Here is a 16,268-nt window from a genome sequence, read left to right on the forward strand (position 1 = left end):
TATTAATGCAAGTTTGAAATAATCCAAGAAAGTAGGAAATAAAATTATATCCCTAGTAAACAAATAAATATTTAGCATATTTTCTTTTTTACTAATACGATCACTTCTTATGGACTCGTTGAGAATGATTCTGATCTAGTTCATGGCCTATTAGAATTAGAAGACGCTCTGGTGGGATCTTCACGGACAGAAAAAGATTGCAGTCAGTTTGATAATGATCAAGTGACATTGCTTCTTCGGCCCGAACCGAGGAATTCCTTAGATATGATGCAAAACGGCTCTTGTTCTATCCTTGATCAGAAATTTCTCTATGAAAAATATGAATCGGAGTTTGAAGAAGGGGAGGGAGAAGGAGTATTCAGTTCTATACTACAATATAGGTAGACAAATCAAATATTTTTTTTTAAAACCTTTTTCATACGAAAACATTCCTCAACATATGTTTCTTTTAAAATAAAGTGATGGACTGATTATGAAGGCATTTTGTAAGCAAATAATTCTTTTACAAATTGTGCAATGCTTTAATACATCAAACCAAATAATGGATAAGAAATATGTCAGCATAACTAATACCAATATTACTAAGAGCCCGTTTGGACATAAGAAATATTTTCCTTTTTTCCAAAAAAATTTTACTTTTTTTCGAAATTAGCGTTTGTTCATAAAATTTCCAATTTTCACTTGAAGATGCATTTCGAAAATTTTCAAAAATATGAAAAACTCCAAAAAGCTATTTTTCGAAATTTTCACTCAATATCACTCACAAAACTTTAAAAACAACCCAAAATTATATTCATGTCAAAGCACAACTCTAAATTTCAAATATCATTTTCAATTAGAAAAAAAATTTCACCATGTTTTAAAATTTTACAATTCTTATGTCCAAACACCCACTAATACACTATATTTGGCATTATTTCTTGATAGCTACAAATAAAGTGAACTGAGAGCTCTGACAAAAGTAAATAAATAGAGTAATACTAACACCTACCCCCACAATATGGAACACCTTTCAGGTACAAAGCAACGTCAAACAAAGGCAAGTAGAACTTCTTTTTCTCCTCTTTAAATAAAAGCAGCAGCCCCCAAGTCCTAACCTCTATTTTCTGTCTTCTCCTCCACTTGCTCTCTTCTTACTCCAAACCCCCCCCCCCCTCCCTCCCTTTTTTTCCAGCTTACTCAACCCCTTCACCGAAAAAAAACATCTTCTTGTTTTGTTGCCGAACATACAAAGATGAGAATGTGATCTGAAAGACTGCTCTATTGATCAACCCCACCTCCCATATTTTTCTACCACCCCAAACCAAGCTGAATTTTTTCTTATTTATGTCTTCTTGATAAGCTGAGAGTAAATTCTTGAGAATATATTATTGTGGGGTTTTTCCATTTTTTGTGTTGTGATTGAGAAGAGGGAGGAAAAAGCTATAAGTATGTTTGGGAGGGAGTGTTGGTGTTGGGACAATTACAATGTCTCTGATGATTATTATTCAGTTGAACCTCACAAATTTTCTTTGCCTTCACCCCTTCCTAAATGGCCTCAAGGTATATCTGCTTCAAATGATTTTTGTATTTTTCTCAATTTTGTTTTCTCTTTCATGAGAAGCTGTATGTTTGTCACTAGTCTCTCCGTTGACCTTTCTCTCTCTCCTCTCTCTTTCACACACAGAAATAGTAACTCTTTGCATTGTATGTTAAAACATTTCAAGAAATGGTGGATTTGATGATTGATCATTTATTTGAAAAAGAAAAAAGATGGTTCCTTTAACTTTAATTTAACCCAATTCTTGTAGAGGTCTTTATGTTCTTTCATTATTTTAGTTGAAGCAGAACATCATGTCACTAATAGGAGGTGTTTATTCTCTTTTATGATCAAATGGTTCAAGAAAATGAATTTATCACTTTTAACTAACAAAGTTTCTGCTCCATGGAGCTGTAATTTTCTATTTTTTTCCTCTTCAGACTAATTGGGAAGAAGGTTCACATTGGACAAAGGAAAGTCTTTGTTCATTTCCTGCTAATTCTCTGTTTAAGACTTGGTCAAACCATGGGGAAAATATGGTGTTTTATTTATACTTGGTCAAAGGTTTGGCTGGAATGGGAATAGTGACTGCTTGAAAGTTCAAATCTGCATGCTGAAGAATTAGTTTTTTTTTCTCCAAAATTTGGATTAAATTCTTGGTTCTGTTCCATTTTTATTTGAGGACCTTGTTTTAGGAAACATTAATTATGTTTTCCTATGTTGTTTTCTAACAATTTGTTCCTTCTGAATGATGTTAGACAAAAATACTTTCTGATTCATATCCAAAAAATTAGAGCTATTGCAGATAAGAAACACAAGTATTAATGAACTTTTATAGTTGTGAATCAGCATTATTCGATTCAAGATTCTTGTTTGATCTTTGGTTCTTCTTTACTTAAGCCGGCTCAGGGGATAGGGGTTGAATTCTTGTTCTTGTTTGCTTTTAATAGCAGCTGGTTCTTCATTTGTTTTGAAGAAAATCCACTCCAATATGCATATTATAAATATTATAGAAAAAAAAAAACTCTTAGAACGATAGAGCGAATGGAATTCAATCGAAAAAGCTTTATGCGGAAGTGCTGCAACAAATGCTCAGTTTGCTAACGGACAGGTGCTGTTTTTGTAGGCAAAGGTTTTGCTATAGGAAGAATATGCTTAGGTGAAATTGAAGTTGTTCAAATCACCAAGTTTAAGAAAATTTGGGGTTGCAGCCCATCAGTTGGGAAATCAAATTGCGTCTCCTTTTATAAGCCGGATGAAATTCCACAAGGATTTTCATGCCTTGGTCACTACTGTCAGCCAGATGGTGAGCACTTAACTGGCTATGTTCTTGCTGCCAGAGACGCATCTGTTAATCAGAACCCAAAAGTCAATGTTCAAGATTCATCTTCAAAGCTTCCTGCTCTTCAAAAACCTCTGAACTACACTATGATTTGGAGCTCAGACTCCCAATACAATGGAAGCGGTTATATTTGGATGCCAAATGCACCAGTTGGTTATAAATCTATGGGATTCGTGGCTTCTGTTGAGCCTAATGAACCTGATCCTGATGAAGTTAGATGTGTCCGTGCTGACTTGACGGCAAAATGTGAGGCGTGTGAGATGATGTTTAGTTCAGATTCCATTTTCCCAAGGGACCAATTTCAAGTTTGGGAAACAAGACCTTGCAAGAGGGGCATGCTGTGTAAAGGGGTTTCTGTTGGTACATTCTTCTGCAGTACAACCTTCAGTTCTGGAGATGAACTCGATAATATTGCATGCTTGAAAAATCTCGACTCTTCCCTACATGCAATGCCCAATCTCGAGCAGATCCATGCACTCATCAAGCACTATGGACCGACAGTTTATCTTCATCCAGATGAGATTTATTTGCCCTCCTCAGTCCCATGGTTCTTCATTAATGGAGCTCTCCTCTACAAAGATGGGAGGAATAGTGGTATAGCCATCGACTCTAAAGGCTCAAACTTGCCTGCTGGTGGAGAAAACGATGGTGAATATTGGCTTGATTTGCCAAATAAGGATGATGCAAATCGAACCAATGTCAAATGTGGGAACATTGAGAGCGCAGAGCTCTATGTTCATGTTAAACCAGCTTTAGGAGGAACCTTCACAGATATTGCAATGTGGATATTCTGCCCTTTCAATGGACCGGCTACCCTTAAGATTGGGTTGTTGAGTTTTGCTTTGAATAAAGTAGGAGAGCATGTTGGTGATTGGGAGCATTATACACTCCGTATCAGCAACTTTTCTGGTGAGCTCTCGAGTGTGTATTTCTCGGAGCATAGTGGTGGTGAATGGCTAGACGCCTGCAACTTGGAGTTCATCGAGGGAAATAGGTCAGTTGTATATGCATCAAGAAATGGCCACGCGAGTTTCCCACATCCCGGCTGCTATCTTCAGGGCTCTACTAAACTCGGGGTTGGAGTGAGGAACGATTGTGCACGTAGCAAATACCATGTTGACTCTAGTAGCAAATATCAAATTATTGCTGCTGAATACCTTGGAGAGGGAGTTGTTTCAGAACCACCATGGTTGCAATATATGAGGGAATGGGGTCCAACCATCATATACGATGGGCGATCAGAAGTTGAAAAAATAATCAAACATCTTCCTTTTTTTATGAGATTTTCAGTGGAGAGTCTCATTGAGTTATTTCCAACTGAACTATATGGTGAAGCAGGGCCAACGGGACCAAAGGAAAAGGACAACTGGTTGGGGGATGAAAGATGGTAGTGGGTAGGCAATGTGTTTGTGCTCCTATTACTGAATTGATCCAATCCCCACCATTTCTTGCATACATTGGATTGTGAGAGAGCTGCTAGTAGTAGCTATACTGGGGGTTAATGAAAATCCCAGCTTAGGGGTATCCATTGTATCTATATTGATGGATTATCCAATTCTATGTAAATTGTAACAGCAATCATATATTTGCAAGATTAATGTCGTTTTCACAGTAATCAAATTCAAGATCCACAACCCAATTAAGATCCATTGCATAAATCAGCACACTGAAGGCTGAAATTAGAATAAGAAGTTTCCCTTTCTATAGAATAGAAAACATGCACAACTAAACAGACATGCTCTGTTCTGGATTTACTTAAAATAACATAAAGAAGGCAACGAGAATCCAGCAGTAATTTTGAACAGAATGATATTAATAGGCATCATCGTGTAATTGCATTCAACTGTTTAAAGCTGCAAGTGGTAGCAGAAAAAGAGGGGTTTTCTTTTTTGCAAAACGACAAGCGCTACAACCAGTTTGTTTTCTCCTCTCTGTGGTCAAAATACAATTGATGACAACATTTTAACTTTACAAAAGGCCAATCTCCAAAAAGGCACTTCCTTCTACCCTATCCAAAAAAGAGAATTGTTTATCCAACTATGGCTGAAACATGAAACAGAATGCTATTCACCCCTAAAAATTATATTGAATTGCAACAAAAGTTGGAAACAAAAAGAAGATAATTAGTATAAATACATAGACAGCATCACTTTGCTGATCTGCCATCCCTGTTGTTAAGGCCCTCCCAACTTATCTCCTGAGCACATTCCCCACAAACAGTGCTACAACCCCATTTGGTTCCTTGACTTCTAAGTGTAAGTAAATGTGATAAGTTTGTGCACTTCCTTGGCACCAAACGGCATCTTGTACTCCCCATTGAAAATACAAGATTACTGTCCTCTGGCGGCAAAAGGCTGGCGGTGGAAACCACTGGCTTTTGCTTTGGCAATGATTCAGAAGTAGAGACATGCTGACGCTCAGCTACGGGCTCATCAGGCGAAATTCGCCTCTCTTCCCATTCAATAGATCTCCGATACACTTCCCACGCCATTTCCTGCTCTTCTTTTGATAGCTTTTCGTCCTCGTTCTCTTGCAAGAGACTCTCGTGCAAATGATAATTTGCAATCCACCTGAAGAAACGAGTAACCTATTAAACGTTCTTCTTTTATTAATGAAGTGATGACTTATCGACTAAAATGGCTTGCCCCAGTAAAATAAGTACACCCAGAAAGAAAATCAAAAGCTTGAATGCTTCGCTGCAAAAGACCATCCTGACAAATATACAAGTAGGGACGGATGCCTTGATGTCCTTTAACCCATTAGACATTGTAGGTTATGGTTTTAGCAGACAACCACTGCATTAATATAATTAAAAAAAAGAGAGAACAGCTAAAGAAAGTAAAAACAGAAAAGAGGAGAAGCAGCAGCTCATCATATAACCCCAAGTCAAAAATGTGGGTCATTCTAGAGAGAGCTAACACTTGTATTAAAGGTGGGGTATACTTGGTTCTGGAGGAAACATATACAGTCAACATGTCAGCTCAGTAGTGAAAGAACTGCAAAATTATTGGCGAAACTAGAGCAGTAAAATATGGAGAATCTCCGAGAACAAAAAGCATTTGCTCAAAAATTCTAGTGCATTATGAGCTCGACATATGAGAGAACCAAAGGTGCCTGGATTTAGTTACATATAATTTTTAGCCGGACCACTGTACTAATATTAAGGTCCAATGGGGCCTATCAAATACTAAAATAGGAACAAAGTGACCCCAGTCGGCCAAGAAATCAGCTGATCTATGTTTTTTTCCACTTTTGAAAGATGGATATCGTGACAAGGCAGGTCAAGTCAGATCAAGAGGACCTGGATATTTAAGCTAGATTACCACACAGTCAGTTGCATCACAAAAATGGGCACTTCAAAATAAATTAATAGAGAAGTTAGACCTACAGACCTATATTTATTCCCTTTGCCTCAAGCTCCAGGTGCAAATAAGTAATCCAATAGAGGAATAAAGTTGCAGTTGAAGTTTTTTCAACCCTAAATGAGATATCTTCTATACCGTCAATTTTCTTTCTAAAATATTCTCGGTTTCATCTTAGCCAAAAAGTCGAGAAAAGTTTACCCTCTTTCCAAAAGTCCGTACATGGTTCTTTCCAAATAAAAAGAATCCAGATGAAATTCTTGGATGAAAGGCCATCTGATAGAGTTGAAAAAAGAGTAGCAATTAATTTATGTCAATTGCATTATAGCTTTTAGGGAATCTCAACTCATATTGGATCCAAAACGATGAAGACAGTCAATCATTTCTATTGTTTGCCTGTTCGTCCAACAAGCACAATGTTTAAGACGATTAACAGTCAAGTTACCTAAAAACCCGATATATCAATTCCAGCTATCGGATGTCACAAAAATGAGCCAGTAAAACTTGTATTTCTATTTTTTGCACAAAATCAATCTAACAAGGAAAAAATTTTGTTTTGGAAACCAAAATTTGCAATAAATATAGTTAACTTAAAATACTTGCAGAGCTCATTAAATACAATAACATTCCAACAAAATGAGCATCAAGATACACATCTAAATTTATGTAATTCTATCCAGTACTTAAAAATCTAAAACTAAACAAGAGTAGAAAAGGGAAATATTATTTATTGGATGACAAAAGTCAGTTTTAACAAGTTCAAGTTACTTGCACATTTAAAAGTGATGAACGGTCCTATTCTCTCACTCCAGCTGATGAATTGTTATGTGCTTTTGTTCCTGTTTCAGCTGGTGCAAGGCTGAAATCAGACAACAACACCCGAGTTGATTACAGAAACTACCGGTCTCTTTCAACGTTGACATATAAACAAGTTGATCTTAAAGAACACTGCGATAAAGGAGAACTATGAAGAACTTCCAGACACCCAGTTTCTCCAAGCAATAAGTTTGTTGATATGGATAGGATTATGCATAAAAAGGAAAAAATAAAATAGGAATGGGGTACTTACTTAAACTGAACCAGACAAATAAAAACAAATTGGGCCTTTTCTAATTAAAGTTAATCAGTCGACCTCAGAGGTTTTGGATGTTTTATCCTAAGTCTAAAGAAAACAGACTATTATACTATGAATCAGAAAGGTAAAAAAAAAAAGTGAAATTTATTAGAAGGAAAAAAAACAGACACAAAAACGACAAAATATATGTTCCGAAGAAATTGTTAATATGACAAAGCAAGAAAAGAACGGCATACCGTGGATGATGGCTGTCAATCAAACTTTGCATTAGCTTGTCAGAAGTAGAGCTTCCATTTGGAAAGGTTAACTTTTGTTTCGAAACACTTCCAACATCTACAGTTGTGTTTGCTTCACCAGCATGTTCTCTTGCTTGCTTCAACTCCAGAGGTATATCAGAGCTTTCGTCATCTCCGAATTCAAAAAGATGCAACATTTCCTCTTTGGATATAGTTCTATATACTTGTTGTCTGTCGACCACCCGTGCGGCAAGACCTTCCTTTGTCACCTGCTTAAATTATCCACTTAAATAATTCATGAAATAAAAGCTATTCTGACATGAGCTCTTCTTGGATTCTTCTTTTTTACCTGACGCTTGTATATCTTTTCCTCCATCGTTCCATGTGCAAGTAAACGGTAAGCAAAAACAGGTTTTGTTTGACCATACCTAAGATGTACAAGCATTCTGGCTCAATATATATTCCAATGAAACATGGGTGTTTTATTACACACAAATTTGAAAGACATACCTCCAAGCTCGATATATAGCTTGAAGATCATGAGTTGGATTCCAAGAGCCATCAACTATAATTACACGGTTAGCAGCATAAAGGTTGATACCCAGAGATCCAGCTCTAGTAGATATTAAAACGCATTTAACCCTTCTATTTAATGGGTCGTTAAAACTATCAACAAGTCTCTGCCTTTCAGATGATTCTGTTCTTCCATCAATCCTGTTGTTCAAAAGGAGGTGAAAATTTTTGTAGTGACATAAAAGCAAGAAATAGAAGACAAACCACATCCTCAAAAAAAAGTTAAGCAAAATAACATTCACCACTAGCATCCCATTATCATAACCTTCTCCATCTATCCCAAAAAGATAGTGATATTTGGCTTCCTGGTCGTCAAACCGGACAAACTTTGACTAAGAAGTTAACAAAAATATTGCATAATACGAAATTTTATGTTTTAAAACTACAAATTTGTAAACCAATGGGTTACTTTTTTTCCAAAGAAGACATCCGTGAAGAAAAGAGGGAACGTTGTCAATTCTAGTTCAGATGGAATTTGAGGATAAATTAATTATCTTCCTTTGAAATAAACCTACTTATTTAATTGATGTCCAGTTTACCAAATTAACTTTGATATTCTGTTTATCATAATCAAAAGGAAGAGACCAACCCCCGCCCCCCCTCCCCAAAAAAAAAGAGCTCCAGTGCAAAAGCTCTTTCTCCATTCTAATAATGAGATATAAATGAATATGAAAAGCCAAACTAATTACTAAGACTAACAAGAAGACTGTCTGCTTCTTTGAGCCTTCGCTTGGATAGCTAGTAGTTATGAGCCGCAGTCCCCAGACTATAGATAAAAGATGTAGAGGTACGAGCCACACGATAGGTGAATCAATGGGCTTGTTTCCTTTCTTTCTCATGTCAACTGAGGAAAGGTTCCTCTTTGCTTTGATTAGATGGTCAGTAATATTATCTCTCCAAAGAATAGGCGAAATTTTCCTTGAAGACAAACTCGGACAATCAAATTCTCAAGGATTGTATTTCTCAAATGATATTGTAACGAATTCGCAAGAAATGCAACAGTAAAAGATGGGTTCCACATCAACGCTATTAGACGATATTATTAAGCAAATGAAATTATGCTCTCTTTACTAGGTTAAGCTTTTAAATGAGATGGTTACACTTTAGCATGGTATTAGAGTATGCAGAAGTCCTTTTCTTGATCTTGGTCAATCCTCACCTCATGAACTAACTTTCGAGGTTGAGTTAGGACAAAGGTCCATTTTCTTTACATGGTATCAATGGATAACCATCCCTGTTATTGTATTTTCCCATGTTCGGCCCCATGTTATATTATCCATGCTCTAGTTGACATGCTTGAGCATACAGTATGGTGTTAGATTTTTCCAGATTCGTAGAGGGAGTAGACTGTTTTCTCCTTATATGGTCTTGGGTAATCCGCACCTCATAAGATGACTTTTGAAGTTGAGCGACGCTCAAGAACCATTTTCTTAACATGGTATCAAAACAGGAAAAGGTCATCTGTTCGAGTTATGCCCCACCCATTTTCACAGAGAATTTTCACATGCTAGGCCCATGAAAAAAATCAAGCCATACGTGAAGGGGCGTGTTGAGAACATAATTAAGTATATAAAAGTGTGCTCTCTTTAATAGCTTAAACTTTTAGATGAGATGATCACATACTCCAACATGGTACTAGAGCAAGCAGAGGTCCAAGATTCAAATCTCACCGCTACCCTTCACCAAAACAAATTTCACTTGCTTGGCCCATCAAAAAGATCAGGCCCGCACATGAGAAGGCGTGTTGAAGATATAATTAAGTAAATAAAAGTATGCTATGTCTAACAGCTTAAACTTTTTGATAAGATGGTCACACCGTTCAACAAATGGCAAAGAGAATCAGTAAAATCAAGTACTAAAGAGGAAATACAACTTCTGTCCAAATGCTGTATGATTGCTGCACAGGTTTCTCAGGGGTTTCAGGTTTGGCAGCAAATGTAAACAAGAGCTCTATCTACTTTAGTGGAGTGAGTCACGGGGTACAACAGGAGATACTGAATTTCTTGGGCTTTTCTAGAGGTCAACCCCCTTTCAGGTACCTGGGAGTGCCACTGAGTACCAAGAGGATTTCTATTATGCAATGCCAACCACTATTGGAGAAGATGTTGGGTAGAACCAATTCTTGGACTTCAAGATATATTTCATATACAGGCAGTTTGCAATTGATCAAAACTGTGCTGCTTGCTATCCAGATATATTGCTCTTGGATATTTGCATTGCCTAAGAAGATAATAAAAAGGATAGAGACTATATGCAGAACTTATCTATGGACAGGAGGGATTGATAGTCCAAAGAAGGCTTTGTTGGCATGGGAGAAAGTCTGCTGTCAAAGGACATATGGTGGTTTTAATGTGCTAGACTTGTATACATGGAATAGGGCAGCTATTTGTAAGCTATTGTGGAACCTCTGCAGAAAGACAGCGGGTCCAGTGGTTACATGAGCATTATGGGAGGAAGCAGCCAGTGTGGGAAACTAATCCAAAACAAGCATCCTGGGTAATCCAGAAAATTATAAAGGCAACAAGCTACATTGAAGAGCAGATATATCAATGCCTACTCTACAAAGCTGGGAGTCCTTTCCATTAAGAAGTTATATCAGATAATGAGAGCTTATTTTCAGAAAGTAACTTGGAAGTAGCTCACTTGCAACAACCTTGGCCTACCAAAGTGGAGATTTGCACTGACCCTGGCAATCCAAAACAGATTACTTACTAAGGACAGATTGGCTACCTGGGGGATCACAGATGAAAGAACATGCCCTATGTGTGATGTTGAAGAATCTATAAATCACCTGTTCTTTAGTTGTGAAGTTTTACTGCTAGACTATGGTGTAAATTATTGGAATGGCAAAGCATAGTCAGACAGGCCATGAACTGGCAGAACGAGATTCAGTGGACCCAAGTGAATGTGAAAGGAAATGCTGCAAGTACTGAGATATATAGACTGGCTCTAGCTGGTTACACATATCACTTGTGGCAAGAGAGGAACATGAGACTATTCCAAGGGAAGAATAGGCCAACTGAGGTACTTACAAGGCAGATCATTAGGAAGTAGTGTGTAGAGGATCCATGAAAAGTAAGTTAGCTAGGAAGATTGAAGCTCTTAACTTCTATCCTTAGTCAATGCTAGTAAGACGGGGTTGAGTAGATAAGGAAGTGGAGATTGGGGCTATGCCCAGTCTCAGTTTGTTTTCTTTTTTTGTGAGCTTGTACATATTGCTATCCGAGTAAATAAAATCTTTACTTACCAAAAAAAGAAAACTAATGAGGTAATTTTCATCAAGAGGTAAACAAGGTATACACACCTGTACCAGTCTTTCCGTCGCTTCCAGTACTTCCCCTTTTTCCCTGGGCGCGATAGTTTTGAAAGATATAGTTCAATGAGATCCAAAGTTAACAAGCTCTGACTAAACACAAGTGCTTTGTCACCAACATTGGAGCTCATTGTCAGGATGTCGAGTAGCAGAACCATTTTGCCGCTATAATCAACTTCTTTGCAATTATTTTCTAGAAGATCGCTCCACCAATCCTGTAAAATGAAAGAGTGAACTAAGATATTAATGATGACATTTAAAAAAACTAATAAAACTGTAGAAACAAATGGAACCACCACCACATATACCTTGAATTGTAGGTATAAAACAAAACGTAAATTACAGACAGATGGCAAGAGTTTCCTGCACATCCATCAATTAACCATACTAACAAAATTACAGAAGTTAGCAAATATGAAGCAGGAAATTACCCCATGAAGGAAGCCATTATGATTTTTTCTGAGAGCTTCATTGTTGCTATTCAACTTCTCTGCAAGAATTGACAGACAGATATCCATAATGAAAGAGAGGCTAATTTTCATTTTGATAAAATATTAATGAAAGTGCTTAATACGACCGGATGTCATCTATTATCCTGAACACATTGAAAGCAGGCCACAGAAACAAATATAGAAGCCAGATATTCCTCCCAGTATCAGAACAGGAGCAGGTGAAATATTTCCGTAACTTTTAGTCAATTGCAGACACTGTATGCAAATTCAACATATAATGCAGAATAGCCAATTGATCTACTGAATCAACACTATCACAGTATATATTAATATGCAATTTACTTTTATCAGAAACACATCCAACTGCAAGATAGCTCAATTCAAAGATTCCTCTGGATGCCTAGACAGCTGCATATCAAAATACTAGTGGCTCCACATAAAAGAGATCCTTTTATTTTGTAACTACCGAAAGATAAAACATCGACAGTTGTTACATTCTATCCAGAATGAGGGAAAACAAAAGGTACCTCCAGGAACAGTATTATAATCTGTGTTCTCATCACTTGAGCAATCATCAGCAAGAAAATTCTCAACAGCATCCTCAGGCTTACTACAGGCTCTGGTTTCTCGCATCAGTTGCAAAATCCCAGGATGGTTCCATATCTATATTCAGTATTAGTCGACAGAATCAAAGAGAGGAGTTAAGCATTAGACACATATCCAGAGTCCTAGCCCACACATCCCACCAACAAACACACACATACATTTATATAATTATCTGTGTCTGTGCGCGCACATATAACCAAACCTATCAATGCATATACATATATAGAAGAGCCACTACCGCTAAGTAACCAAAAACACCAAAAAGTTCAATTTTCAAACAAACTCTATATTGTTTATTTTACAAAACGATGGATGTTTTTTTTAATGACCGAGAAATCCGTCTGGGGCCGATCCTTTAGACCAACCGCAGCCTTACAAAATGATGGATGTTCATCATCAAGGCTTCCAATATGATGGATGTTTATCATCGAGGCTTCCCATTACCGAAAACAGAGTAGAAAAAGAAATTTCTATTTATTTCCTTTTCTTTTTTGATAAAGAACTTTACAAAGAAAACGAACAAGAAAACATGATGACCGCTGCTAAAAACCAACAATCAATAAACTACAGCTCGATCCCAAAATAGTTAAAGTTGGCTATATTAATCCTAGGTATTCCTCCGCTTTATCCTGGTCCAACTATCGGCTCAGGTTTCAGAGAATTCACCATGGTTAACCTACTTTCATGTCGGTCGTATATTTATTACAAGAAACAAAGAGAACAAAAAGGAACTTCTATTATTTCTTTTTTCTTTTTTGATAAATAAGAAATTCTATTTACAAAGAGTGTTGAAAACATACAACAACAACATACCCAGTATAATCCCATAGGTGGGGTCTGGAGAGGGTAGTGAGTACGCAGACCTTACCCCTACCTGGAGAGGTAGAGAGAGGATGTTTCCGATAGACCCTCGGCTCAAGAAAAGGTGGAAAGAGTGTTGAAAACATAATAGAGTAAATAAAAGTATGCTCTCTCTAACGGCTTAAGCTTTTAGATGAGATGGTCACAAACTTCAACAAGTTCAGAGCAAACCCATCCATGTTATTGCGTGTCACATGTTGGGCCTCCATGTTATGTTGTCTATGCTCCAATTGGAAGGCCTAACCATGCCGCAGTGTTAAATGTCCCATATTAGTTGAGAGATAGGTTGTTGCCTCCGAATATGGTCTTTGGGCAATCCTCACCTCATAGGCTAACTTTTGAGGTTGAGTTAGGCTCAAGTTCCATTTCGTGACATGGTATCAGAGTAAGCAGAGGTTCTAGAGACTTACTACCACCCATTATCAAAAAGAATTTTAATGCGCTTGACTCATCAAAAAGAATCAAGCTCGCACATGAAGGGGCATATTTAAGATACAATTAAGTAAATAAAAGTATGCTTGATGCAACAGCTAAGCTTTTAGATGAGATGGCGACACAGTTCAACAAAAAGAAATGAAGCTAAAAAGCAACAATCAATCAACTACTGCTCAATCCCCAAATAGTTGCGATTGGCCATATAAATCCTAGGAATTACTCTGCTTTATCCAGGTCCTCTTACTCAAGATTTAGAGAATTCATCAAGATTAAATAGGTTTCATGCTAACCTTCAACTTACCACAACTATCCAGCTATCCTAGTGCGATCAGCATCACAAGCATACACCACGCTTGCATGGAGAATTACTAGATTTTATAGGAAATCTACACCGTTGAGTTATGTATTTTTTGTCTTTACCAGGTTAGTGTGGGGTAGTTAACGTTAAAATCTAAGCATCTTTAACAAGGCCTTCTTAGGAAAGTAGCTTTGGAGATTTGAACAGAGGAGCATGCAACGGAGAAATATGGCACCATAGAAGGGGATGGAGAACCAAGAAAATCATTGCTCCTATTGGATGCAGCAACCGAAGAATATTACGAAGTGACGAGAAGAGTTTAGTAGAAGTATCTCGTTTAGGATGGGGCACGGGGGAAAGGTTAGTTTCATGGGAGGAGAGATCGTGTGGCGACAAAGTGTTGAAGGTCACTTTTCCGAACACCTATAGAATTTCGTGCCTAGAGGATATTATCGTCCAACAAGTTCAGAGATTACTAGTAGAGAGCCGAGATTCCTGCAGATGGGAGTTACAGCAAAGAGTTACGGATGAAAGTTGCTAGCTAGAGAGAAGTTGATTTTTCCTTGTTTGTCGGTATTGATACCTAGAGAGGCAACAAAGGTGTGCCTATTTTCTGGGTTGGAGGCTAAGGTTGCAACTCTAAAAGCAGAGAACTTGAGAAAGAGGAGAATCATATATGTTAGTTGGTGCTTCATGAGATGACACTCGCGAAAGTACGGGGATCATCTCTTACTGCATTTCCAGGTAACATCGCCCCTATCATAGGAGCTTTTATGATGGTTTGAATACAATAGACAATGACAAGTATGGTGAATGATGCACTATTTGGTTGGACCTTAGAGGATGAGGTGAACACGTCGATTGTGGGTATGTTACTCCAGTAACACTTATGTGGGTAGCATGGCGAGAGAGGATTTGGAGAGTTTCTGAAGGGAATGAGCTTAATTTGCACATCTAAGGAATAGCCTCTTGTTTTCATTGTATTTTTGGTGCATCCATGAGGTTCCTATTTGTATATAAGATTGGATGTCTTTCGAACAGAATCTTACCTTGCTATAGATTCTCTACTTTTGGTAAACCTCTTGTATACAGGAGCATTCTCACTATGAATATAATTCACTTCATTAAAAAAGGTAGTAGTTATCTTTATCGAGTTATTTTATATTCTGATCGTGTTGAACAAGAAATACATTTATGAAATCAAGTGATCCTACTTTGTCTAGACGAGATTCCATCTTACATAACGAGCCTCTGAGATGAATAGTGATCAAGATTCTTAAAAACTTTTGACTTATCCAGTAAAGATTTGTAACGTATGATAAATATCCAGAGAAGTTATCATTTAGCCTGGCAGCCAGGGTCCACAGCAAGCGGAATGACAATCCTCTATCTTTCCAGTGACAAAGTAACATTTCCAGTATATTAAAACAATCTTCAGCACAAAGATTATGCAGGAAGCCAAAAGGGTGTGTACAACTAAAGGCTAATTATTACAATCCTTGCTCTTCTTACAAGGAATCTTACAAGGCTAAAATTCCTCCATCTTTGTCGTTGTGAAAGGCGATCCAACCAGTTTACCTTTAGATAGAAAAATTATCTGAATTGACCTCAGAATTTCGCTTTATGGTATTCAGTTAAAATTAAGAATCTGCAAATATAGTAAATAGAACAACACTAACATGAGCAATAGCACTATTGTCAAACGCGCTTAAGCCCTAAAGCGAGGCTCAAAACATGTTGAGCGCTTCGCATTGCTTAGTGAGCGTTTTAGCCTTGCCATCAAGGCTCTAAGGCATGTTTTTTTTTTTATGTTCCGTAATCCTGAAGAGGCAAACATAAATAATTGATATTTCACTTTATTGTAAAAAAAAATTAATTTATTTATCTATATATTTGTTATTCATGCTTATAATTATTAGTCTTGGACTACATATGCATATTTGTATTTTTCTGCATTTGCGCCTTACTTCATTAAAAACACACGCTTTATTTGGGCTTTGCGCTTAAAGCCCTGATGTACCTTAGAGCTTTTTTGCACTTTTTGCTTTTGATAAACACTGAGCAATAGGCATATATTAATATTGCTAGAAGAGATGTTGACTTTTTTTTATACGGTAAAACTGTCCCCCCTCCCCCACCCAACTCCCAAAATCCCATCTGAATCAGGTGCCTGGTAGTGGCCCTTTCCACCACTTT

The 16,268-nt window shown here is 37.3% G+C and overlaps 2 protein-coding genes across 3 annotated transcripts in view; one reads left to right on the forward strand and one right to left on the reverse strand.

Annotated features, from left to right (window-relative positions):
- The first annotated feature begins 1,051 nt into the window (after window positions 1-1,051).
- LOC109241986 lies at window positions 1,052-4,504 on the forward strand. Its single transcript, XM_019408809.1, has 2 exons — window positions 1,052-1,542; window positions 2,646-4,504. Exons 1-2 carry the CDS (start codon window positions 1,431-1,433, stop codon window positions 4,250-4,252), a joined length of 1,719 nt encoding a protein of 572 aa, XP_019264354.1. The 5' UTR covers window positions 1,052-1,430; the 3' UTR covers window positions 4,253-4,504.
- Window positions 4,505-4,653: 149 nt separating this feature from the next.
- Window positions 4,654-16,268, reverse strand: part of LOC109241985 (protein CHROMATIN REMODELING 20) — a 47,708-nt gene continuing 36,093 nt past the window's right edge. For both annotated transcript variants that reach the window (XM_019408806.1, XM_019408808.1), the window contains 7 exons: window positions 12,400-12,535; window positions 11,852-11,910; window positions 11,412-11,635; window positions 8,045-8,248; window positions 7,884-7,962; window positions 7,535-7,803; window positions 4,654-5,431 (listed from right to left, as the gene is read on the reverse strand). In XM_019408806.1, coding sequence (XP_019264351.1) covers window positions 5,008-5,431; window positions 7,535-7,803; window positions 7,884-7,962; window positions 8,045-8,248; window positions 11,412-11,635; window positions 11,852-11,910; window positions 12,400-12,535 — 1,395 coding nt within the window. In that variant the 3' untranslated portion in view covers window positions 4,654-5,007. The remainder of the gene's footprint in view (window positions 5,432-7,534; window positions 7,804-7,883; window positions 7,963-8,044; window positions 8,249-11,411; window positions 11,636-11,851; window positions 11,911-12,399; window positions 12,536-16,268) is intronic.

Source organism: Nicotiana attenuata, unplaced genomic scaffold (assembly GCF_001879085.1).
Source record: "Nicotiana attenuata strain UT unplaced genomic scaffold, NIATTr2, whole genome shotgun sequence".
In the NCBI taxonomy this organism is placed as follows: Eukaryota; Viridiplantae; Streptophyta; class Magnoliopsida; order Solanales; family Solanaceae; genus Nicotiana; species Nicotiana attenuata.